At 52.5% G+C, this 20166-nt stretch overlaps 9 protein-coding genes across 9 annotated transcripts; 4 read left to right on the top strand and 5 right to left on the bottom strand.

The window, feature by feature from the left end:
* The first annotated feature begins 127 nt into the window (after positions 1-127).
* COCSADRAFT_201667 (uncharacterized protein) lies at positions 128-1311 on the top strand. The gene is made up of 2 exons (XM_007704275.1): positions 128-648; positions 703-1311. Exons 1-2 carry the CDS (start codon positions 239-241, stop codon positions 902-904), a joined length of 612 nt encoding a protein of 203 aa, XP_007702465.1. The 5' UTR covers positions 128-238; the 3' UTR covers positions 905-1311.
* Positions 1312-1962: 651 nt separating this feature from the next.
* Positions 1963-3858, bottom strand: COCSADRAFT_38955 (uncharacterized protein). The gene is made up of 4 exons (XM_007703966.1): positions 3395-3858; positions 3314-3342; positions 2788-3244; positions 1963-2738 (listed from the first exon to the last, which is right to left on the bottom strand). The coding sequence occupies exons 1-4, from the start codon at positions 3740-3742 to the stop codon at positions 2187-2189; spliced, it is 1386 nt and encodes a 461-aa protein (XP_007702156.1). The 5' UTR covers positions 3743-3858; the 3' UTR covers positions 1963-2186.
* A 1264-nt stretch (positions 3859-5122) lies between these two features.
* Positions 5123-6506, top strand: COCSADRAFT_122572 (uncharacterized protein). The gene is made up of 3 exons (XM_007704276.1): positions 5123-5438; positions 5484-6044; positions 6095-6506. The coding sequence occupies exons 1-3, from the start codon at positions 5184-5186 to the stop codon at positions 6125-6127; spliced, it is 849 nt and encodes a 282-aa protein (XP_007702466.1). The 5' UTR covers positions 5123-5183; the 3' UTR covers positions 6128-6506.
* Positions 6507-6682: 176 nt separating this feature from the next.
* COCSADRAFT_38957 (uncharacterized protein) lies at positions 6683-8492 on the top strand. Its single transcript, XM_007703967.1, has one exon. The coding sequence runs from the start codon at positions 6813-6815 to the stop codon at positions 8376-8378; it is 1566 nt and encodes a 521-aa protein (XP_007702157.1). The 5' UTR covers positions 6683-6812; the 3' UTR covers positions 8379-8492.
* Positions 8493-9213: 721 nt separating this feature from the next.
* On the bottom strand, positions 9214-11110 carry COCSADRAFT_95532 (uncharacterized protein; the record flags this gene model as incomplete). Its single annotated transcript, XM_007704277.1, has 2 exons — positions 9214-10195; positions 10245-11110. The coding sequence occupies 2 exons, from the start codon at positions 11108-11110 to the stop codon at positions 9214-9216; spliced, it is 1848 nt and encodes a 615-aa protein (XP_007702467.1).
* Positions 11111-12401: 1291 nt separating this feature from the next.
* Positions 12402-12874, bottom strand: COCSADRAFT_228914 (uncharacterized protein). The gene has a single exon (XM_007704278.1). It carries the CDS (start codon positions 12755-12757, stop codon positions 12506-12508), a length of 252 nt encoding a protein of 83 aa, XP_007702468.1. The 5' UTR covers positions 12758-12874; the 3' UTR covers positions 12402-12505.
* A 117-nt stretch (positions 12875-12991) lies between these two features.
* COCSADRAFT_95245 (uncharacterized protein) lies at positions 12992-15870 on the bottom strand (the record flags this gene model as incomplete). Its single annotated transcript, XM_007704279.1, has 2 exons — positions 12992-15000; positions 15060-15870. The coding sequence occupies 2 exons, from the start codon at positions 15868-15870 to the stop codon at positions 12992-12994; spliced, it is 2820 nt and encodes a 939-aa protein (XP_007702469.1).
* A 994-nt stretch (positions 15871-16864) lies between these two features.
* COCSADRAFT_192205 (uncharacterized protein) lies at positions 16865-17482 on the top strand (the record flags this gene model as incomplete). Its single annotated transcript, XM_007704280.1, has 1 exon — positions 16865-17482. One exon carries the CDS (start codon positions 16865-16867, stop codon positions 17480-17482), a length of 618 nt encoding a protein of 205 aa, XP_007702470.1.
* A 160-nt stretch (positions 17483-17642) lies between these two features.
* Positions 17643-20132, bottom strand: COCSADRAFT_38961 (uncharacterized protein). The gene is made up of 4 exons (XM_007703968.1): positions 19990-20132; positions 19549-19935; positions 19261-19499; positions 17643-19213 (listed from the first exon to the last, which is right to left on the bottom strand). The coding sequence occupies exons 1-4, from the start codon at positions 20023-20025 to the stop codon at positions 18007-18009; spliced, it is 1869 nt and encodes a 622-aa protein (XP_007702158.1). The 5' UTR covers positions 20026-20132; the 3' UTR covers positions 17643-18006.
* Positions 20133-20166: the final 34 nt, after the last annotated feature.

The raw sequence follows: 20166 nt of genomic DNA on the forward strand, positions 1-20166 counted from the left end.
TCTTGAAGATACTTTTCATGGAGGGAGCAATGGCTCTCAGGTAGAGCTCACGGTATGCCAAGAGATTACGTGGCCCAAGCTCCCGCGGTGTAGCCTGCGCGTCAATCATAGGTACCTACCTCTATTCGCGTGTGTCCCCCTCCAGCATCCAGACCCGTCGAAACCCCTCCAGGCTGCACAGGCACAATTTCCCCAGGATCATAACCATCAGCCTCAAAAGCCAACAGAATCAGCAGCCATGGAAGTCCTACTAGGTATCACGGGCAAGGACTTTACCCTCATCGCCGCCTCCAAAGCCGCCATGCGAGGCGCCACCATCCTCAAAGCCTCGGACGACAAGACCAGGGAACTCAACAAGCACACCCTAATGGCATTTTCTGGTGAAGCAGGAGACACTGTTCAATTTGCCGAGTTCATCCAAGCAAACGTACAGCTATACTCGATGCGTAACAACATGGAGCTGTCACCAGCGGCAACCGCCAACTTCGTCCGGGGAGAGCTAGCATCAGCACTGAGGTCACGGAAACCCTACACAGTCAATCTGCTCCTGGGCGGCTATGACACGATTGCGGACAAGCCTACATTATACTGGATTGACTACCTTGCGAGTCAAGCAGCGCTTCCTTATGCGGCACATGGCTATGCTCAGTATGCTATACCCTCTCCGACGGAAATTGAATGACGCTAACACATGGGTTTCAGGTACTACTGTCTCTCTCTGCTCGACAAGCACCACCACCCGGACATCGACTACGAGCAAGGCTTGAAGATTATGCGCATGTGCACCGAGGAGCTGAAGCGCCGTCTACCCGTTGATTTCAAGGGTGTGATGGTCAAGGCCATAACAAAGGATGGTATCAAGGATGTAGAATTTGAGGACGATGTGAAGGTGGTGATCCCATAGAGGCTGTAGTAGGCTTAGTGGAGGCTACAACACTTTACAGCATGTATAAAGTCGGTAGCCGGCATGGAAAAGGCACCGGGAATGATGACCACGTTCATGAATCAAGGCATTGAAGAAGTGCCATCAATTAATGACAATGATACATTACGAAATTGGCTGTGTCAAATGGTGGGTTGTTGTGCTTGTAATCTGCCCCGTGTTGGGAACGTCTCTGTCCAGCAATTGTCAGACTTGGCTAGTCTGTGAAGATGCTTCTCAATGGAACCAGGCCCCGTGCGGTCACGACGCCTTCACATCGAACCGCGGAGCATCAGATACAACCCCCACGCAGTGGTGTACACGAGTATGTATGTATTCCACGGCCGCAAAGCGCCATATCACGTGGGGTGCAGCACCTCAATGCCAATATGATTGCAGTATCACTTGACAAAAGCACGTGTGCAGAAAATTATGTATGTTCTCCCAATAAATCGACACCGACATCTCATCGCCATCACTGAAGACGACCCAACGAGATGCCAGCTTCCTACAGGAGGTTCGCTCTTCGATCCCACGCCACCGTAGTGGCTGGCAACTAAAAGACAAAGATGTTCTGATAGTCGTGGCTGGAATCGTTTGTATTTTTTTGATCAAGGAGCGAGAAAGGAGGACGAGGGCCGAAGAGGTTTTAAGCTGTGCGCTTGCCAAGACTGCGATGCACGGTGCAGGTAAGAATTTTTGGGTGTGCACGGGCGTTTATGACGATGGCTGGCTGGCTGGTGAGGGCGAGGCTGGGAATCACAACTCTTGGATTCATTTATGATCTCGCGACGGCCATCATGTTCTAGCCTTCACTATAGGATTCTGACACTCTTCAAACGAAAACGAGGAAGCACTGTGCGCCGAAAAAGGTACCAGCGGTAGAGTCTCCGAACGCCGGCTCTACGCTGTCATGATCACTCTCTGCGGATCCCCCAACGACAAGCAAAATCCCGAGAACCGAGACGATAGATGACTTTGAAGGCACTGACTATCGCGGGAACAGCAAGGACATCTTCATCTTCATATGGTGATACTACCCGGTCATCCACAAACTCAAGTCGCATGTCATAGTGCATATATTCCACATGCTATTTTCAAAAGTCAAAGTTTTTTTCATTTATGGGGGTGGCTAATGGGAATGGAGCATATTGCGATCCATCAAGGATAATGACAGTATCACCGCTCAGAAGAACTACATAGTCCTCCTCCACCGCCGGACACGTGCTTGCCTAGTCGGACTTATTCGCAACAATGTCGTTGTTTAGTTCTTGTAACCGTTCTTGTATCCATTCACCATGACCTCCTGCAGACCCTGGGGAATGCCATTGGCATGGCCTTTGGCAGTGCCGTTGACTGCACCATTGCTCAAACCATTCATCACCTTCTTGGATTCATTCATGGCCTCCTCAATAGGCTTGTCGTTCAAGGTGTATCCAGTGTCGGATGCGTCGACATACGCATCGAGACCAGCGCCCTGGCGAGGGTACTCCTTCATCAGCTCCTTGTGTCGTCGTAGAGCCTTGTTCATCTCCTCAGCAGAGACGTCGTTGAGGAAGACGCAAGTACCAATGGGGTTTGGTACGGCAGCACGAAGCAGGCCGTCACGGGTCTTGAGGATGGCCTTTGTGGCCTTATCGAGCATCTCCTCATCGAAGAGCTCGTGGTCCATGGATAGACCAGCCCTGGAGAACAGGTTCAACAGCCTCTTGTGCTCCTCGTCACTGAGAAGACCACGCTCGTTTGCCAATGTGGCAGAGTACGCCATGTCAATGGAAATAGCATGGCCATGGCGGAGCGGTACCTTGGGAGAGAGCTACGAGAATGTCAGTGGCGTTGACAGCTAAGCATCACGAAAAACTTACCTCGTGTAGAGGACTCCAGGTGTGACCGTAGGCAATGACACGATCGAGGCCAATCTCGTGAAGGTTGGGTGTCTCGAGCTTCAGCATCTCGTGGATACCAGCACGGTTGATCTCATCAGCTGCCTGAAGAACCTCCTTGTCATCACCCTCACGGCCGAAGCGGGAAGTGATCAACTTCTCGCAGTACTTGTCCAGCAAGTCAAATGTTGGCTTGTGAGCACATGTTGAAATCTTAATCAACTCTGCGAAGCCATTGCGTACCTGACCCTCAGGCAGGGTCTTGAGGAACGAAAAGTCCAAGAAAGTGTGCATAGGAGCGTGGTATGCTCCCAGGCGGTTTTTGTAGTTGCCATAGTTGACCGCGACCTTGATGCTAACACTAGCATCGATCAGGCCAATAACGGTAGTGGGAATGCGGATGAAGTTGGTGTTCCTGCGGTAGGCGGCACAAGCAAATCTAAGGTCACGGGTTAATCCTATTCTTCAAACGCAGTCAGGCCAGAGTGCCTTAAGAGTTATGTTTTACCCAGCAACATCAGTCACTAATCCTCCACCCTGTGTCATATTAGCATCAGCGGAGAGCAAACGAACTGACTGAATGACTTACGACTACAAGCACCGGCTCCTTGCGGATAATACCAAAGTCAGTCATCGAGTCAACGATGCTAAGAAGGGTCTCCATTGACTTGGCCTTCTCGCCAATCATGGTCTTGTGTATGGTCAATGGCAGGTTGTAATGGTCAAAGTACTTTTGCATCTCATCACCATAGATGTTGAAGATGTTCAAGTCCATGACAGCCAGACAACGACCCCAACGCTCATAGCACTTGGCCAGATTGTTGTTGGCGGGGTTGAAGACGCCATCGAGGAAGGTGAAGTCATATTCAATCTTCTCGTACCCCTCGACATGGAAGCCGTTCTGGGTCTCGATAACAGAAGCCTTGAGATCTGACATTGTGAAAAAGATTGGAAAAGTGTGAATGAGAAAAGTTGAGTTCTGCAGAAAGAAGGTACCGAGACATGTGCTCTATATACATTTTACGAGACCAATGTCATTGATGAGCACTGGCACATTCCTCGCTACACGCTCCTCGATTATTGGCTCATAGCCCTCAAGAGCGACCAGGAGACGTCAAGCATACGCACCACTATCGTCCATGATGTGACCTTTCATGGGTCCCGCGTTGTTTCGACTTGGTACGGGATTACTAGGAGACAAACTAGGCTCTTGCTGGCCAGCAATGATGATATGACTCTGGGGATGTTGACTTTGGTAGCGGCAGAAACCGGCTCTTGCACATGGGATATGCCATTTGCCCATGCAAACATGTGCTTTTCCATGCTTGGAGAAATGCAGAACCCTAGTAATCACTATCGACCAGGGGCCGAAGTGGCGTAGCACGAGCTGCTAGCCGATCTGGTGCGAAGACGGAGTCTCACCCGGTTGTGGAGAAGCAAATACACTACGACTGCGGGGCAAGCACAGAAAATCACCTCATACCCACTATATTTTATGCATTGAACGGTGGCTGACGGCCTAGGGGTGTGTTGAGGGTGATCAGAGGTGCGGGTAGTATGTCAAGCGAGTCCCATGCGCCTACTATGAGCAATTAGGGCATACAGGAAACCACCAGTCCCATAAGAATGGGGATTTTAACACCAAAAATCTACGGACAATTGCGGTATACATGGAAGAATTGTGACGAACTTAGGCTGGTTTTCGATCTTAGCTCCCGCTTCGGGTAGATAAAGTTTTGCGGATCCCAAGATCGTTGAGCTATTTAACTCTGAATCGACAAGCGTAAGTTGTCACGGCTGTCTTCTTCCAACTATAACAGGCTAGTAAAGGCTACTGGGCTCTAGATCGTTGATGACAACAGGTATATATACAAAAATGAAACGTCAATACCGTGCAGAAGCAGATATGCACCAGTCAAGCGGCCCACTATGGCACCAAGTATCCACATGGTACCGCGTACTACTTGCCGTAGTCAGTGCCAAGGGGGCATACTGGATGCACACACGGCTTGGGGCCACCAAACTGGCATGATCCAACGTCTCCGCTACATTGGCATCCCACGCGCAATACGGGGTTTTGGCAGTAAAAGCAATACGGCGGGTGCTTTTTGTGGCAACCCGTTGGTAATGTTCTAACATAACCGATGACACCTTGTGCTTTTGCCACAGCAGGGGGATGGTTCTGTAGGTTGCGTACTAAACGTGTGGGACAAACTGCGGACCCCTCAACTATCTCACATGTTCCTGCATTGCATTTCGTCATGATTAGCACCAGCCCCGCACTAGGGTCTACGCGTTGAGGGGCATAGACACCTCCAGACGCGTCGAGTGTGACAGCCACTGATACATTTTCATTTCGCCATTGAACGGCAGCAATCATGGGTAGCTTCGACCAGAGCAAAGCGTACGCAGCACAAGAGGAAGAGGGTGCTTTTTTTGACGATGGGCGGGAGATTGAGCTGCTGCACTTTGTTTACTCGCACCCCAACATTGACAAGATACGAGGCTCACCAGAGGGCGTCTTAGCTGCCATTGATGAATATGGGCGAACAAAGAAGTATCTCATGAATGTAGGAGAGGACAAGGGCCGCATTGTCACTGATCTCATTGCAGAGGTCAAGCCAAAAACTATGGTATGCAAGTCTCAAGGAGCAAGACCATTTTCTAACATCAAGCAGATCGAACTCGGTGGTTACGTGGGTTACTCGTGTATCCTCTTCGCAGACGCAGTACGAAAAGCTGGCGGTGAGCGATACTTTAGCTTCGAGCGTGATCCTGCATTCGCGGCAGTCATCATGTCCCTTGTCGACCTTGCAGGGCTCAGTGATCTCGTAAAGGTGGTCGTGGGCTCGAGCGATGAGGGAATTGCACGTCTGGTAGCATCTGGCCAGCTCAAGCATGTAGATCTCATGTTCTTAGACCACTACAAGCCAGCCTACACGACGGATCTCAAGCTCTGCGAAGAACTAGGGTTGATTACCAAGGGCTCAGTGCTCGCTGCAGACAACGTCATTAAGCCCGGAAATCCGCCATACTTGAAGTACGTCAGGTCGAGCGTCGAGGACAAGGTCAAGGAGGCTGGAGAGAAGGGCCAAACGAACCTCAATGGCATTGCTGAGACGAATGTCAAGATGTACGAGAAGCGATATGGCAAGGCCAAGTTCAGTGAAAGCAAAGGCAACCCGCGTCTGCAGTACGAGAGCAAGCTGGTCAACAGCTTCGAGCCGACGGGCGTTCCTGTAAGTCTAGACTTTCGACCAGCTCCATGGCCGAGTGCTGAACATCACAGGACGGGATCGAGATTACGCGATGCGTTGGGTAGGAACGCGTGAGAATAGAGGGATATGGGCGGCACAGTTGGATCACTGGGGGTCAGGGGGCGGATGTGGAGTCCGGGGACCGACAGGAAGGAGGGGGGTGGAATATTCAATACGGGTCCAGCTACAAGAGTGAATGTGATCAAACATGCAATCCTCCTTGCTGATGACGGAGCTACAAGAAGGATGAAAACGCCACCTCGGAATTCAATGCAGTGACTATGCAGTAGGTGGTCAGTCACAAAGAAGCAAATACGCGACACAGCAGGGATGAGGATCTACACGACGTCTACTTTGCATTTGCTGGATCTCAGACGGAACGACCGGTGTCTAGCGCTGCCGCACATGTCGTACCCGCATATTGTCCACAGGCCAAATAACGATGACGTTTAGACTAGCCGACCACCCATATCTTTCGCCGTGCGCCCGTCTGCCCCACGCATTTCGACCACCTCGTATGTAAGGTATACTGACATGCACGCGCGGCAAGCATTGTACCGAGCCGTCTGAGCCGCTAGTATTCATTACTTGCAGCTTGCAGTCTACGTGTGGACGAATCCCACTGGTCGGTGCGCCTGGGATCAAAGTAAGCCCGTGAGGGTGTGTTGGGACTTGTCTGAACGGTGAAACACTGCTAGGACAAGTGCCGAGGTCACGAGCTCCAACATCCAGCATCCTAACCCCAGAAACATGGCCAAAGGCATCGAGCCTGATGCTGCCGTGCCGTTTTACTACCGCCATGTGGGCAAGAATGTGCTGCTGCTGGCGCTGAGCGCGGTGCTTGCTCCTCTCTCGGCCGCTTTGGTCCTGCTGGGGCTTGCTGTGACGAAGCTCCACGGACAGCGCACGGCAACATTCACCAGAGAGGACAGGAGACATGTTGCAGCAACACGGAGGCGCAAGACGATTCTCGTCACGGGCGTGTCCATGACAAAAGGCTTGACTATTGCTCGAAATTTGGCCCAGCATACACCGCATCGCATCATTGGTGCCGACATATCCACTTTCTCTCCAGGCCGATTCTCAACCGCAATATCAAAGTACTTTCGTCTGCAGACACCCATTGGTGACGATGCAGAGCCATACATCGACTCCCTCCTCTCCATTATCCAGAATGAAAAGGTCGACTTGTGGATCTCCTGTTCCAGTGTTATTGCAGCAGTCGAAGACGGACAGGTTGTCCGTCTAGCAGAGATACAAGCACGAGAGCGCGGACGTCCGTTTGAAGCCATCCAATTCCGTGAAGATGTCGTTGAAAAGTTTCACGAAAAGGACAAGTGTATTGACTACATTGAGTCACTCGGTCTCCCGGTTCCGGAATCCCATCGCTGCACAGACGCAAACGAGGCGCTTGATGTGCTCATGAGAGAACTGCACAGAACCCCTACAAAAGGAAAAAAAGACAGCCGCCAAAAATTCATCATGAAACCAATTGGAGTGGACGACAAGGCCAGGAACAACATGATGACTTTGCTCCCTTTCCAGACGACAACCGCAACAGCCGACTACATCCACTCGCTCAACATCAGCAAAGACAACCCCTTCCAGCTCCAGCAATACATCAAAGGAAACGAATACTGCACTCATGCCCTCGTCGTCCGCGGAAAAGTAAAAGCCTTCACCAGCTGTCCCAGTCTCGAGCTCCTGATGCACTACAAAGCGCTCCCCCCCTCCTCCCCCCTAAGCCAAAAAATGCTCGCCTTCACTGAGCGTGTCTGCGCAGAAGGCGGCCCAAACTTCACCGGCCACTTGAGTTTCGACTTCCTCGTCGAAAACGACGACAGAGGCGCCGACGCAAAATTCTACCCCATCGAATCCAACCCCCGTGCTCACACCGCGGTCGTGCTCTTCGAACAAACACCCGAATTGGCAGATGCCTATCTCTCCATCTTCAACTCCCCTTCTTCTTCTTCTTCTTCTTCTTCATCTTCCAAGCCAGATGCACTACCCCCAGTCTTCCCGCGCACGCCCACAAAATCTTACTATTGGCTCGGCCACGACCTCGTCGCCCTCGGTATCCTGCCTCTTCTCGACACTCTTTGGGGTGCTAAATCCCCACAACACGCTCTCACTGATTTATTGACGTTCGTCAAGCACATTGCTTCGTGGAAAGACGGAACCTACACGTTTGAAGATCCTGTACCATTTTTCATCTTGTACCATGTTTATTGGCCTGCAAAGTTTGTGCAAGCATTGAGTGAGGGTAGGGTGTGGAGTCGCGTTAACGTTAGTACGACTAAGATGTTTGAGGGGTAGGCTGGTTGCGTGAGATTATACGACACGTGAGATAATACGACACGTGAGATTATACGACGGGCTGGGGCCAGGGGACGATGGGGGAGAGCGCAAACGTATTGCGATGAATGTGCCTTATGTAATTTTACCAAGTCTGATTCATGGACATGGGATAAGTAGGTATAGCATAGTAGGTAGTATAATATAATGCATTCTGTTTTTTTTTGGTTTCGTAAGCACTCGTGTTGCATGTTCTATGTAAAACAAAACTAGCACGCTATTTTGTGAACTTGTCAAGGTCCCGTAACATCCGTTAGCTTTGTTTGTTTTAGACTTTTTGAACTTTTTAACTTTCCAACGCATGAATACGGCGTACCCCCCGCAATTACCCTGGGGTATTATAATAGTATCGTGTGATATTGGGACCGGAGATGGAGGGAGGGAGGGAGGGAGATATATCATGCTGATATCAGCGTATGATATCACGTATGCTAAGTCCGTGCTCGAAAGAAGAGGAAGAAGAATGTCACTGTATATAGTTCATTTCGCTCCGTAAAAAACAGCTATTTTGGATTCTAGAGAGATGCGGTTTAGAGGTGTATGTAAGCAAGCAAGCAAGTAAAAAAAAAACTAAAAAACTCAACGAGTGCATGATTGTAGCACAAGAGAGAGAGAGGGAGAGAGGGAGAGAGAGGGAGAGAGAGAGGGAGAGAGAGAGAGAGAGAAAGAATGGACATGGTATGTATTTCGCACGCATCCGCATCCAGCATGTTCCCGTCTCAAAAACGAAAAAGCCAGACAGGGAAAAAAAAGGTATAGGAAAGAAGAGAATAGAGGGAGATGAAAAAAACATATATCACCATATAATTCCCCTCCACTCAAACGACCCATCAATGTTCCTCCACTTATTCCCTTCAATCGCATCCCTCCACCCCATCATCACCCCCAAAAGTCGGCAACTCACACTGCTCACCGTGCAAATCACCGTATCGGCTTTGCCCAGCACCGCCAGATCAAGCAGGTACGCGCGTCCCACCAACTCCCGCAGTTTCATCGCCGACTCCGGGATATCGGACGCGGGGTTCTTTGTGACTTCCTTCATATCTTTCGCATTTCCCACGGGTTGACCGAGGGAAAAGAAGACATCGCGGTAGAAGCCACCCTCCCAGCCTGTAACCTCGTCGATCCAAGCGTTCTTCTTTGGCTCTTTCTGTGCGGCTTCGAGTTGCTGTTTAGTAGCGAGGACGATGCGGTCTTGGGCGCGGATGCTGTTTGGACCGAGTTCGGGGGAGTCGTAGACGAGGGGGTCGTCGGAGGCGAGGATCATTTTGGAGCTGGTGTGGCGGGGGGTCAAGGGGGAAGAGGAGCGCTTTTTGGAGCGTTTGGATTCGCCTTCGACGATTTCAATGTAAAGGTCACGTGCGGTTTCGATGTAGCGGGCGAGGGGAATGTAATCTTTTGCATATTGGTATTCCATGGGGTGTTTGTCGCCGTGGCGGACGTGCATGCCGATGCTGAGGCCGCCTTCGAGTTTGACGGCGCCGTACATGTCTTTAGATTTCTGGAGCACGTAGGCCTCGTCGTCCTGGCGGAGCTTGAAGAGGGCTTCGTAGCCGGTGCGGGCGAGGGCGAAGATCTTGGATTGGCGGAGTACGCCCACTTTTCTTGCGTCTTCGTATTGCTCGGTGAAGGCATGGCCAAAGGTGCTCTTCACGGTTGCATCACTGACCACAAGATGGTTCGCGGAGTGGGGACAAGGGACGACATGTGATGGCGGGGGAGGAAGGCAGCCTGCAGAGGGTGGGGGTTGGAAGTATGTCGAGTACTTTCCGTAGGGCCTAGTCACTGTTAGTCCAAGAAATGTTTTTGGGAGTGCACCGAGCATACCAGCGAGAGTCGTCGATGAAGAAAGCACGGTTCTCAGTCTTCGCCAGACCATACGACATCCACAACCGCATCAGCGTATTTCCAAACCCAGCATCTCCAGTCTCCATGACGTAGGTCAAGCTCCTGTCACAGACCTTGAGCCCCTCTGTCGAAGCTCCATCCTTCATAGCCTGATCCTCGACAAAGTTCTTGGGCCTTCCCTTTGACTTGGCAGGTGGCAACAGTGCCTGTTCCTCCGCCTCTTTGATATCAATGTAGTATTGATCTTTTTGGTTATAAGGCACCATCCTCCTAGCATGACTCGCCGATTTCTTAGACCCCTGACTGACTTCCTTGGACACTTCCATCGCCTGGTGACATATCTCGCGGTACTGTGCCGGCTGCAGCGGGAAATCATAAGTTGACGGAATCGATACGGTCCACCTCATTTTGCCCTTTGCATCTATGAGCGCAACAGCAGATGGCTCGTGCGGCAACCGGCTACCTCCAACCATTTCCCACTCATCCTCAACCTCGTCGTCATAAGGTGTTGCATAATGCGAGTTTGTGTAGATGTGCCTCAGTACAATCCACAGAAGAAAAGCCACGCCACAGCACCCCAAAAGTATCCTCTTTACGAACTTGCCATGGTTCGGGTGCGGGATCTTTCCATGTTTGGGTAGCAGGCTCGGAAGACTCGGGCTGGCGGGGGGAGATCTCGCAAGTAGTCCGCGCCGGGAGGGGAGTGTCGGAGAGAGAAAAGCGCTAGATGTGGCCGAGTGAGGTGGGGGTTCCAATTGCGAATATTGCGGTGTCGACTGCAACGACAGACCGGGGTTCCGTCTCGCATGCATCTTTGTGATTTTTTGAGTGACTTGATTCAGCATAATGAGAAGCAGAGATATGATGTCGTCAGCACCTCAGGCAATTCGATTCGTAACTAGGGTGGAATTGCGAAAATCCGGCCAAATCGGGCGATTTGCTGGCCGTGCGTGTCGTACCACTCGGATGATGCAGGAAGCTATGCAGCAAGTACAATGTGCTGCTCGTATAAGCAGGATGACCGTTGCGAACGGGTCGTAAAAATCAAAAGTTTTGTAAGTGAAGGAGGGGACGAAGGGCACCGCCGTTCAAACAAGCAAAGTCGGAAAAAAGTAAAAAAAAAAATGAGCAAGAAAAGATAGGACGCAGTCCCCTGTGAACAAGAATGTAGGATGAAGTGGAAGAGAAAAAAGGAAGAAAAGATGCACAAGAAGAGAAAGTGGAAATAAGGCCCGGTCCTTCAAGAAGCCATAGAGATCAAGGCGTAAGAGTGGGCAACCTTTCCTGGTGCAAGAGTGGTTTCACACCCAAAACGAGAGGGTACTCGTACTTGGGATTGGACCGATGAAGAGTATCCACCCAAAAAAGCGAGATCTAAGGAACCCTCGTCTAACAATGCCGCGGGAGAAGAAGGGTGAAAAAGGCCACTGTGCGGTCCGAGGGCCAGGAGGAGCAAAAACGATTCACAAAAGACGGCAGAGGAGGGGCTCGATAGGGTCGAAGGTTAAGATTGGGAAGGAGAAGGGGACTTGCTTATTTGAGCAAAAGGTGGGACAAGAATGAATGCGGAAGGCGGGAGGGAGGTTCTTTCATTTCGCTGCATGTGCGGGGGCGAGGGGGTAAGAAGGTGTTTCAGCTGCGTCTTTTAGTGTAACGTCGTCGAGGCGCTGGTGCTGGGAGGCGTTGCTCCATCTCCGGCGCTAAGCAGTAGTGTCTAGGACCGACCACCTGACGACGTTCTACCACGGCTTGCCCATGTGTGGTTGGTGGCGTGTACAGACCATACATATTTAAATGGGGGCTGGCCTACTATCCGTCTCTGCCCTAAGTTTGAAATAAACAGGCACACACCAGTCCTGCTGCGTGTTTGCAAACTGCTATTATTAAAGACACTTTTTCTATTCCAGAAACATTATGCACAGCCGGGCATGCAGTCAGACGGGCATCAACTGGATCGTCCCGAGAGGCCCCGGTAAGGCTTACTATCAATTGGGTAACCGTGTCTACTACCATACTTAGTCTTATCTACTAGATGACAGTGGGAATACGTATGCAGTCTTTTCTAAATACTACTAATACAAAAAATGTCTTCTACCTAATTTATTAACACAAATGCAAGCGCCCGCTACCCAGAGGAAATGGACGTGAGACTAGTCATGTGATCTGGACAGGACAGATCATGAAGCTACTTGATGTGGCTGCTATATGTGCATCGTGAGCGAAACAAAAATGTTGACCAACTATGTAAGATGAAAAAAGGGGGTATCAGATCGAAGGTCCCTTGACGCAGGAAGGTGGGGGAAGAATGTAAAGAAAAACGAAACAAAAAAGGTAGTGTACAATCCTCCCGGGGCTGCATCGAATTGGGTAATGCAACAAAAGACCCCTCCCCCCCAATCGTCTAATGCCTGTGCGTACCCATCGCAGACGCGGTTCCCGGGTTCCCAGGTCGGGAATCCATTCCTGTACCGGTGTTGTACTCCGTAACCCATTCAACGCCAATCGCTATGGAATCCCTCGTAATTGAAGAGAGATTGCTGCATGTGAAAGATATAATAGAAAATAAAACTTTTGAGGTACTCGGTCTGGCGCCGTTGGTGCTGACTCTTCTCATCCCCATTACAGTACCTCTTTTTGTCTTTAAATGTAACGATGCGGTGCTGGTCCGTGTCAGGTACCCGACATGACGCTCTCGCGGTTTGCTTTTGTCATCTAGACAAAGCCCATCAGCCTTCGGTGACTGGCATGAGACTGCTCCGCCTGGCAGTCTTCTCAACGCGTCCAGTGATCATCTCGTCGAGCATGCGCGTCATCTCTTCGATGTTCTTGGTTGTGCCGTTGGAAGTTGGAGGGGGCGGAAAGGGCGCTTTCACACTAGGTGCAGGTGATGTCGGACCCTTGTGAGCCATGCTGGCGGCGCTGCCATCACTGGCGCTGCGTTGGTAGCCCGAGGTTCGACGGCTGCCTGGTGATTCGCTTCCCATGTCGTGTGCATTGTCATTCTTCTTGCGCGCCGATGTGAGGGCTGAAATCATCCGCTCCTTGTCTTCAAGTTGTGCGCGAAGGTTCACAATCTCATTGTCTCTCTCAGCAAGAGCCGCGATCATGCTACCTTCCTCACTACCAGTGAGCCTGTGTGATAGTGACAGAGAAACTCGAGAATGGCTAGCTCTCCGAGCGTGCAGCAGACGCTTTTCAAGGGTAGCAATGTAACGGTTCTTGTCCGAGAGATCGGCTTGCAGTGCTTGTATCTGCACGCTTTGAGTCGCATAACCGTCTCCATTGTCACCAACAGAATCGTCCTCTTCAGAGCCGTCGGGGTGTGGTTGCGGGGTGCTTTTTCTGCGGAAGGCTCCAAGAGTGTGATGACTTGCAGACGAACGAATCGACATTGGTCGCATATCTGTGTGTGTATTATTACTCACAACAGACTGGCGCTGCAGGCTCATGGATGTATACGACCGGCCATTGTTGACACCGAGTGATTTCGAACTCAGAATCAACCGGTTGAGATGCTCGATTCGCTCCTTCAGTGCGGTTCTGGCCAGCTGCATTTCCAGCATCTGCTCTTCGTGTCGTCGCTTGTCCTCGAGCTCACGGACCCTTTCTTCTTCCTTGTCCCTCTTGATGTCATCATCTTCTACTTCTTTTTCTTTGACTTCCTTGGACTTGCCCTCGGCCAACTGCTTCTTCAGGTCCTCAATCTCTAGACGGTAGCGGTCAAGAAGAGCCCGGCTCCCCGCGTCTCCGCCAGCACCCATGGACTCGTCTGCCTTCTTGGCATGGCTGACAATGTTGTTCTTGGCTCGAGATGCAAACTTGAGCGTATTCAAGGTTTCACCCGTATGACTGATCGCCGCTGCGGGGCTCCCGCTAGCTCCGATCTGAATTGTGCATAGAATGCTGACCAAGGAGTTTCCGGAAAGCGCTGGTTGCAAGAGGCGGGTAAGTTTGCTGTCTCGGTAGGGTAAATGCTTATCTCCTTTGCCCTTGTCCTTTTCCGACTTTTCCTTGTCTGAGGCTAGGCGACCAATGACTGTACCCAAGGTGAGTAGACTCTTGTTGATATGAGAACCTTCAGTCCTCCTCTCTTTGCTATCAGCTGCCTTTTCAGATCCAGCTAAATCGATAAGACTCAGTGTCGAGACACGCACACCGCCAGGAACAATGGCAGAGCGCTTGTCACCGGATGCGACTGCGGGGCCGGGCGCACGTTCTCTGCTTTCGACAACGATTTGCACCACTGCGTGACTTCGCGAACTGCGTGCGTTGAACTGCGTGCCTGCCACTTTTCGAGAATTGTCTCCGCGGGCAATGACTCGAAGCAACTGTGTGGGACTCTGCACGATTTCTTCTTTGAGCGGCGTCGCATAAACACCGCGCTTGCTGTCCTCGCGCAATTTAATTTCCTCAACAGGCCCAGTCTGACCATGCATGCCAACAACAGGTCCTGCCAGCAGGTCGATGATTTTTTCGTTGTAGATTTCAATGTAACTGACTCGCAGGAGAAACTCGCGCTGCGGTGTCTCTCGAATGTAAGAGAAGATGTCGGTAATGGCCAATGGTATGACACCGGGGTTGGTTGCTGTTCCTTGCATCGAAAATGTCTTTCCAGTTCCAGTCATGCCGTATGCGAAGACGGTACCGTGATAGCCTTCCATGACTCGGCGTACAAGTCGCTTGGCTGCTGCATCGTAGACGCGTGCGTTGTTATCTTGTGGGTCAAATACATTATCTGCACCATGTCGAATTAGCTAGGGTCGGTCATCTCAAACGCAGGTTGTGCAACTATACCATAGTAGTAATCTCCACCCTCCTTGCCTCGATAGGCTATCAATGCGCGCTTGTTGTTGACTTCCCAGTCCATGTCATGTTTTCCATCTTTTGCTCCAACGTCCGGGCGCACGCGTACGCTAACAATAACATTGCCTTTTCCATCCTTGGGAGGCCTGCCATCTTTGTTTGGACCGTCTTCGCCATCTTCGGCGGTAGTCGCGCTTGTTGCATATGATCCCTGTGGAGACGAGTTGCGGCTGTGGGGTGGAGATGGAAGACTAAGATGTCCAGTCTCTACGGCTACCGAGTCTGCGCTTCCGTTGAGTAGACTAGGGGAGAGGGGAGATTTCGGCAGCAAACCGCGGCCGCCAATGTTTGAGGCGCGAGGCTTCTTGAGACTGCTATCGCGCGGGGGCAGCGATGATTTTGGTACCGTTTTTGAGCCTACGCCCACGTCTCCTCCTGGCGTGCTACTCGTTGAGAGCGGGCTCGAGGGGTTTGACCTTCCGCTGTGTCTGGGGGGTTGTGGAAAGGAGCCGATGCTAACTGTCTTGCGTAGTGATTTACCAGCCGGTAGTGACGCAGCAGAACCACCATCGTCGTGCGTCAAGCCGTTAGCAGCCTGAAGTTTTGAATTCGACAAGGACCGGTGTGGCAACGCGGACGAGGAGACTGTGCGGTTGTTTGTGGCGCCGGGCAGCAGCGAAGATCGGGCGGTGGTGGGACCAACATTTGAGTTTCTTGACTTTGCAACGGGCAGCGAAGGCAAGGGACCTGTTGGCGGCGCAATCGAGGGTCGCGAAGGGCGAGGGAGCGAGTTGCCCGACATGGTGATGGGGCGCGCCGCGTATGGAGGAGTGCTAATGCAGCTTGGGCGGCGGGAGTTGGCGCTGCACTGCTGGCGTGGTCGCCTTTGTTTTTCCAGGTAGACCTGCTACGCCACAGCACACATGTCAGTCGGACAGCCGTGACTGGGCACCAGCGCAGAAGTTGCACAGGAGGGGGGCAGAGAGGATAGTTAAAAAAGAGCGACAAAGTGGGCAGGGGAGCGCGGGGCGTGAGGGTCAGTAGCGGATGCGGGTCGTGTCGTGGCCGTAGGCGTCGTGGGGGACTACCGACTGGCGGAGGTCTGACCAAGAAAAGGTAGGGAGGGATGGAGATGGAGATGCTGCTGCTGTTGCTGCTGCTGGGCACACACACATACACACACGCGGCGAACAAGCGGCGGCGCGTGAGGACGGCGTGGATGGACGAGGGCGAGGGGCGGCGACGGTGGCAGTGACGGCAGCAATAGTGTAGCAGCAGCAGGGAGGGATGGCGAGAGCAGACTCAGGGTCTCTGCGAGGTCTCGCTCTCTCTTTCGCAGGCCTGCACAACGGGTCCTGCGTGGTGGGGAACAAGGAACGTTGGTGAGTGGTCGGCTGGTCGCCGAGAAGCCCAAGCGTGGCCGTCCCCTGGCAGGCGGAAGTGAACAAGAGCGAGTGTGTGGGCGTGTATGGGTGGATGGATATGTGTGTGTGTGTGTGCAGGGGCCCGAGGAGCCACCGACCGACAAAACCTCCGCCCGCTAAGTACAGGAACGAGTGGGTGAGCAAGCGAGGGCGGCCCCGTGTAGCGTACGTACTATCTGATTACAGACTATAGGCGTGGGTACGGTATATATCTCTCGCTGTGCGGGTTGTGTGGGCGTGTGGGCGTGTGCGAGTATGTACAACAAGACGACGGTGGCATTGGGTGCTGGCAGGCGACTTTGATGGCTATGTATGCGCCTGAGGTACTCGGACAGTGACAGCCACAGCAGCAAGCAGCAAGCAGTAGCCACCATGACGGCCGTTACCAATTCCCTCCCCATCAGGCCGCTCCCTGCAAAAAGGGGCAAGGCTTCACATCTCCATGTTGAAGCCAGCTCCTCATCCATGTTGGCTCTGTCGACTAAAGACGTTAGGCCTCACGCCAACCAACCGTCTATCCCCATCCGTCATCAAGCCCTGCCACCCGCCAGGCTATGTCAAGTAAGCACCCTCACACACACACGCTCGCGTATCATCCCGGGCCCGGCTTCATGCAGCCCGCCCTGGTCTCGTCATGTACCTATCCATATACAGCAATCTGCATCTGAACTTACTACACACACTGTACGCACCACATTCTACCGGTCCTGGTACCCTGTCCTGTCCTGTCCTGTCCTGCAAGTGCCGGCTTGCGTCAAGGCTATTTTACAGACATCACGTCTCGGAGATGATGTTTTGCTGATCGCCTCCCGGCACCATGCCCTCATGCCGCACATGTCTCTTTGTCAAGACGTTTATGCCCTCGATAGCACGCCGGCTTTTGATCCCGGCTGCATGTTGTTGCCTCTGGCTGCGTCGCATGTGCTGCTTTGCATGCGCTGCAATCTCCGCGTCGCAAAGTCAATGGTGATCCCAGCGGCCTGTCCGTAATCTGGCTCGTCCAATCACGCCCCTTCACCCTCGCAGCCTCGCATGTGAGAGGAACGCCTTGGTCTCTCGATGCTGCCGCCAAGCCAAGCCTCATCTTGCACCCCACCACCCCCTATGTGCCCTTTAGCCTGACCAAGAGAGGCTGTCTGTCACTGTCATCCTCCATCGCAGTAAGTATGCCACCCCCACCATCGCTACACCTGCACCACTGCATTCACTGCCCAGACACCCTAGTGGGGGAACTGGCTCTTCGCTAGGACCAAATCGAGGCCCCCCCCCTCCCCACTCGAATCGTGGAGACACTCGCCTCTGTGCTCTTTTCGGAACATTATCGACACCGGCATTTAGATCCAGCTACTCGTGAAACACGCAAGAGTGCCACCCAGAGGCCACTGCATTCGGCTGCTGCCGGCCATCTTGACAGCGCCTATAAAAATAAATCCCTTCCTAAGCCAGCCCTGCCATCACCATCGTCTCGTCTTGTCCCGTGATACAGGCATTCTAGAAGCAGGCTAACTCTCCTTCTACAACGTACCCCATCCAAACAAGTCCCTTCCAAGCTTGGTAATGGCCAGGTACTGCATCTGCCACAGCCCAAGATCCACGGCCATTTCCAACACGCCACACAGCGCTACCCGCAACACCTGTCTGCTAATCCCTACCAAACTCAGGTCACTACCTATCTCTAGTGAGCTAATCATGCGGTGCGGGCCTCCCTGCCGTCCTTGGCCCGACACATAGTGCAAAGCTATCGTTTGCAGCGTCAGCATGCGAATGGGGAGCATCGCAAGCCCGACAAGCTGAGCCCGCACCATGGCCCCAATCATTTGAGCTGGCTCGCACGACAGTTGCGTCACACGATGATACCTCTCCTTCTCCCACAAGTCAACTGCTCCCACCGACTCGCTCCTTCTGCCCTCTCGTGGAGATCCAAACGTTTCTGCAACCTCGCTATGACTTGACAGCGTCCTTGGTGGAAGGCGGACTTCCATCTCTACAATGCCTTCTCGTGATGTAATCCGTATCCGCGGGTCATTCTCCTCCTCTTCCGAGTCTGCTGTCGAACCTGGCGGGCTTGTAGAACGCATCAGCGCATCGACTGCGCTCACTGGGATGGTAATCACATCCGCCTCCAACGGTTCGTTTGCCCGCTGATCTTGTGTTTGAACGACAGGTAGACTTAGTGGGGTAGCGTTCGTAACCTGCGTACCACCAACATGTATTGTCTGGGCATCGCTCGTATCTTGTGCCGAGTTCACACCGACTGTTTGTTTCCGTTCTGTGCTCGAGGCTGCAAGTGGGAAAGCCCATCCCAGCATCCAAAGTACCTTGTGGATGCCATTGCGTATCAGCCGAGGTGACTCCCGTCGTAGCCCCAGCACAGTCAACGCCCGGTCTTTTCCATTGATATCCCGGCTGGCTGTGTCAGGCTTGTCGGGGCGAATGATTGATGATTCCACAGCTTCGTACACACAGGCATAAACCCAGCGCTCAAGTATATGCTCGCAACACAAAATGATGGCGGGCGAGAAGAAGAAAACGGTGAAACGATCTGCGAATGAATCGGTGGCATGCTGAGGCAAGTAGGCTGGTAGTAGCGGCGATGATAATGCAAACGGAATCAGAGTGCGCCATGAGGGAAGGAGTGGTCGAGCAGGCACTATGCCCAAGCGTTGCAGCGCAGCGTGATAGTAAAACGGGCAGCAGAGGATCTCAAGGCCAACGCGGAGGCTATTTGGTGTAAGCAATCATCCGACCTCGAGACATGTGGGTCACACCTTGCTCTTAGTAGTCTCCTCGTTCGGCGGAACACATTGCGTGTCTTTGCACTTGCGCGTGTGGCGTGGAGTAAGCGTTCAATCGGCTGATACATGAACACGCTATATACGGCAGTTTGTATATTCAGAGCGGCAAAGACCCGGGGAGCAAAGCCTGCATACATGATTGAGATCCCTGACAAGGCACACTCGGAACTAACAATCTGACTAAATGTGAGGCCATGATGATATCGAAATGTCTGTGGTTGTCAGCAGTGGCCTGTTGCAGACGGAACGAATCGACCGTACCAGCACCCTATCTCTGATGGTACCTATCCACCATGTGCAAATGTTTTCTGCAAACGTTGTGGCCAAAGCGACTGCATTGCCCATAGTATCCTCAGCCTCGAGCAGTTGGAGGCGCTCTTCGCTTGAACCAGGTAGTCCCTCTGCGGGCGAGCGTCTTCTTTCTACTACGCCCACCGATGCAAGCACGTCATTCTGAGCGCCTCTGAGCTTCTTGCCGTACTGGTGGGAGCGCGGGTTGATGGGGTTCCCGCGCTCATCGTAAAGCTGCATGTAGTTGTTCGCAGTGGCCTCATGGTACTGCGCAGGAATCTCAGACTGCGCCGATTCGAGCTGCACATACTCTGGAGACTGCGAAGCGCAAGATGTGGGCTCAAATGCAGAGCGCCCCTGTAGTGCTCATCAGACATTGCTTCGCGCGGCCTGTTCTAGTGGGGTATATACAAATGCTATCTTGTCCAGGTAGGCTTGTCGGCCCATGGTGGGGATGTGAATGGCTGCTATTGTGTGCAAGCAATGAGTGAAACTACCGCTCCTTGGGAACACAGACTGGTGGACATGTTGGGTGGTGAAAACATGGCCAACATTGTCGTTGGAGGCTGAGTACTCGACTGAGACAGA

This window comes from Bipolaris sorokiniana, assembly GCF_000338995.1.
Source record: "Bipolaris sorokiniana ND90Pr unplaced genomic scaffold COCSAscaffold_11, whole genome shotgun sequence".
Taxonomy (NCBI): Eukaryota; Fungi; Ascomycota; class Dothideomycetes; order Pleosporales; family Pleosporaceae; genus Bipolaris; species Bipolaris sorokiniana.

What these genes read in the sequence shown, in the direction of transcription:
- COCSADRAFT_201667 (XM_007704275.1), top strand. Translation starts at nt 239, where the DNA reads ATGGAAGTCCTACTAGGTATCACGGGCAAGGACTTTACCCTCATCGCC. An exon ending in GCGGCACATGGCTATGCTCA is followed by an intron (nt 649 to 702) that starts GTATGCTATACC and finishes CATGGGTTTCAG; the next exon opens with GTACTACTGTCTCTCTCTGC.
- COCSADRAFT_38955 (XM_007703966.1), bottom strand. Translation starts at nt 3,742, where the DNA reads ATGTCAGATCTCAAGGCTTCTGTTATCGAGACCCAGAACGGCTTCCAT. An exon ending in AGGAGCCGGTGCTTGTAGTC is followed by an intron (nt 3,343 to 3,394) that starts GTAAGTCATTCA and finishes AATATGACACAG; the next exon opens with GGTGGAGGATTAGTGACTGA. An exon ending in CCTGGAGTCCTCTACACGAG is followed by an intron (nt 2,739 to 2,787) that starts GTAAGTTTTTCG and finishes ACATTCTCGTAG; the next exon opens with CTCTCTCCCAAGGTACCGCT.
- COCSADRAFT_122572 (XM_007704276.1), top strand. Translation starts at nt 5,184, where the DNA reads ATGGGTAGCTTCGACCAGAGCAAAGCGTACGCAGCACAAGAGGAAGAG. An exon ending in AGGTCAAGCCAAAAACTATG is followed by an intron (nt 5,439 to 5,483) that starts GTATGCAAGTCT and finishes AACATCAAGCAG; the next exon opens with ATCGAACTCGGTGGTTACGT. An exon ending in TCGAGCCGACGGGCGTTCCT is followed by an intron (nt 6,045 to 6,094) that starts GTAAGTCTAGAC and finishes TGAACATCACAG; the next exon opens with GACGGGATCGAGATTACGCG.
- COCSADRAFT_38957 (XM_007703967.1), top strand. Translation starts at nt 6,813, where the DNA reads ATGGCCAAAGGCATCGAGCCTGATGCTGCCGTGCCGTTTTACTACCGC.
- COCSADRAFT_228914 (XM_007704278.1), bottom strand. Translation starts at nt 12,757, where the DNA reads ATGGGTTACGGAGTACAACACCGGTACAGGAATGGATTCCCGACCTGG.
- COCSADRAFT_38961 (XM_007703968.1), bottom strand. Translation starts at nt 20,025, where the DNA reads ATGGGCCGACAAGCCTACCTGGACAAGATAGCATTT. An exon ending in ACCTGGACAAGATAGCATTT is followed by an intron (nt 19,936 to 19,989) that starts GTATATACCCCA and finishes TGAGCACTACAG; the next exon opens with GGGCGCTCTGCATTTGAGCC. An exon ending in AGGAGACTACTAAGAGCAAG is followed by an intron (nt 19,214 to 19,260) that starts GTGTGACCCACA and finishes TACACCAAATAG; the next exon opens with CCTCCGCGTTGGCCTTGAGA.